The 2,667-nt window shown below is 26.4% G+C and overlaps 1 protein-coding gene across 1 annotated transcript in view; it reads right to left on the bottom strand.

Moving 5' to 3' along the window:
* LOC107605714 (inactive protein kinase SELMODRAFT_444075) overlaps positions 1–395 on the bottom strand; it is a 5,011-nt gene extending 4,616 nt beyond the window's left edge. The window contains exon 1 of the mRNA XM_016307681.2: positions 21–395. Coding sequence (XP_016163167.1) covers positions 21–237 — 217 coding nt within the window. The 5' untranslated portion in view covers positions 238–395. The remainder of the gene's footprint in view (positions 1–20) is intronic.

Here is a 2,667-nt window from a genome sequence, read left to right as displayed (position 1 = left end):
ACAAGGCTGAGAGAGCGTACCAGATTTCTCGACGGAATAAACAGCAAGAAGGGTGATGGAGTCGGAGGAGTGAACAACGTGAGTGAGAGCCCACGCTAGTGCGGTATTGGAGATTATCTTCTCTGCCTTAACTGCAACTAGAACTTTGTTGACCGATGCTGAAATTCTGGTGCCAGTGGTGCTGGTGGCGCTGTGACGTGCGCTAACCGAACCCACCGTTTCCTCTCTAAACATCATTATTTTTCTATCGATAATTTTATGAATCTGAGATGAGAATAAGAGTAAAAGTAACGTAAACGCATTAGCTTGATGTTTTCGTTTGCATTATTTTGTTGTGTTGTTGCAGAATGCAGAGAGAGTAATTAATTGAAGTTTGAGCCGAACGAAAGTGAAGCATCCATGTCTACTACAACTGGCAACTTTCTTAACTATGGTTAAGTGAGTTAACTCAGGTTAGTTGTTACATATGACGTAGGACAAATGGAAATTGTAGTAGGTAATTTTAATATTTTATAGACTATTATAATTAATAATATATATCAATACGAAAAATGAATAATAAAAGATAAATATAAAAGAAAAGTCTAATTAAAAATATGTTGCAACGAGTACATAAAATCGACCATGATACATAAGCCTATATTAAAATCCACGATTATAAAAATAAGTTAAAATATAAATATAAAATACATATTAAAAATAAATTAAATAATATATATTTATATATAAATATATAATAATTAATTTTAATAATTTATTTTAGTATATAAATAATATTTTTAATTAAATATATATAAAATAAAAAGATACGGGAGTACATAAAAATAAGGAGATATATAGGTGTATTATACACATAATATATTAAAACAATTTTTTTTGTTCTTATTTCTTGTGTAATTTACTCTCTAACTGAACTATATATGACATCCATTAATTTTTAGAAGATAGTACAATTTACATTATTTTTTAAAAAATATATACATGTGACTTTTGTTTATTTAATTTTCAATGAAATTATTTGGTATAACATTTATATTTTAATGACAATATAAGGAGACGAAACTATATATATGTGTTGAAAATTAATTTTAACTTTCAGTCAACATTTTTTGTTAAATTTTTTTTTGTTTTATTTTGATTTTTTTTTTCCATCTATTTGGAAGCAGAACCTCACACTGAGAAAGGGGACAATAATTCCTTTAAATTTTAATTTTTTTCATATAAATTAAATATAAATTTTAGTTTATTTTTTAAAAATTTTATTTTTATCTTATTTTATTATAAAATTAATTTTTGGTTATTCTTTAATATTTTGCCTAGTTCCATCATTGTATCTATATATTATTTTATCATCTAATTGTTGACTTTTTGTTTGAAATAGACACACTACATGTAAACCGCTATAGCCTATAGCGGTTTACACTCACACACGCACACACGTAAACCGTTGCTACCTGCAGCAGTTTATACTCACACACGCACACACGTAAACCGCTGCTGCCAGCAGCGGTTTAAATCTTTAAAGATTTTTATATATAAATGTTATTAATATATTTCTTTTAAACTTTTTTTTTCCAAAATGTTCATGAACTGTTGCTCCTGAAGTCATTAAATAAGTATTAGCCGATCTTATTAATATGGAATGGATCCCGCTAGGGAGACAATGGACTATTTGTACAATGGGCTATTGAGTTACAAAATGAACATCCCCATACTATCTAGAATAACTATCCGAGTACGATGGAAAAAGGCAACACTAATAATTATATCTCTAATACTCCCTAAACCTCCATTATATACATTGTATAAATATTCCATTAACTCCTCGTATTTTCTCATATGGAATTCATTTTAACAATTAAAATTTATCTCGATTTTAATTTTAGTTGTAGTCTTTTTTTTTTTTTAAATAGACATACATTTTTACAAATAAATTATTCCAGACTAAATATTGTAATTGTTTTCTCACAATATTTAGAATCATATTCATGATAGAAAAAATCCTAATAAAAAATTACACTCATGTTACGTATATTTTTTTCGGATTAATCCACTTCCACTAGGTTATTAGTGTTTAGAAAATTATAAAACTATGATTACCAGTCTCTCTCTATATATATATACATCGCTGTCAAAAAGGATAAAAAGAAAATCATCAGAATAGAATTAGCTCCCTTTTAATTACTACTGTCTATATATATATAACAGACAATTAATTAATTATTTCTCAGCAAAATAATATTCTTAACAAACACAAGTAAAGTTCAAGTAAACTCAAACAACATATAGAAAAGTCACAAAAAAAAACAACATATAGAAAAAGGACATAATCAGGAATATGACATGTAATTTTGTTTAACTAACTCTGTTTAATTAATTCAAAGATACATGATTAGTTACAAAGAAAAGGACGTGTTATTATTTGTTTTCAGTTGTTAATAATAAGACCATATAACGAGTATGTATTATAAGCACACCGGATATCATCCACCGCCCCCATCTCAATTAATTAATTAGGTAACTTTCTTCTATTCATACCCTTTTTATTATTCTTCAATGAAAAGCAACTATTAAAAAAAATAAATTAATCTTTATCCTGTTAAAATAGAAGACACTGTGAATAAAAATAAAAAATAAAAAACAATATTAAATAATTAATATGAAAGT

The sequence above is a fragment of the Arachis ipaensis genome, chromosome B06 (assembly GCF_000816755.2).
Source record: "Arachis ipaensis cultivar K30076 chromosome B06, Araip1.1, whole genome shotgun sequence".
Classification (NCBI taxonomy): Eukaryota; Viridiplantae; Streptophyta; class Magnoliopsida; order Fabales; family Fabaceae; genus Arachis; species Arachis ipaensis.
Note: the sequence above shows the minus strand (reverse complement) of the source record. Positions and strands in the feature narration are given on the sequence as shown.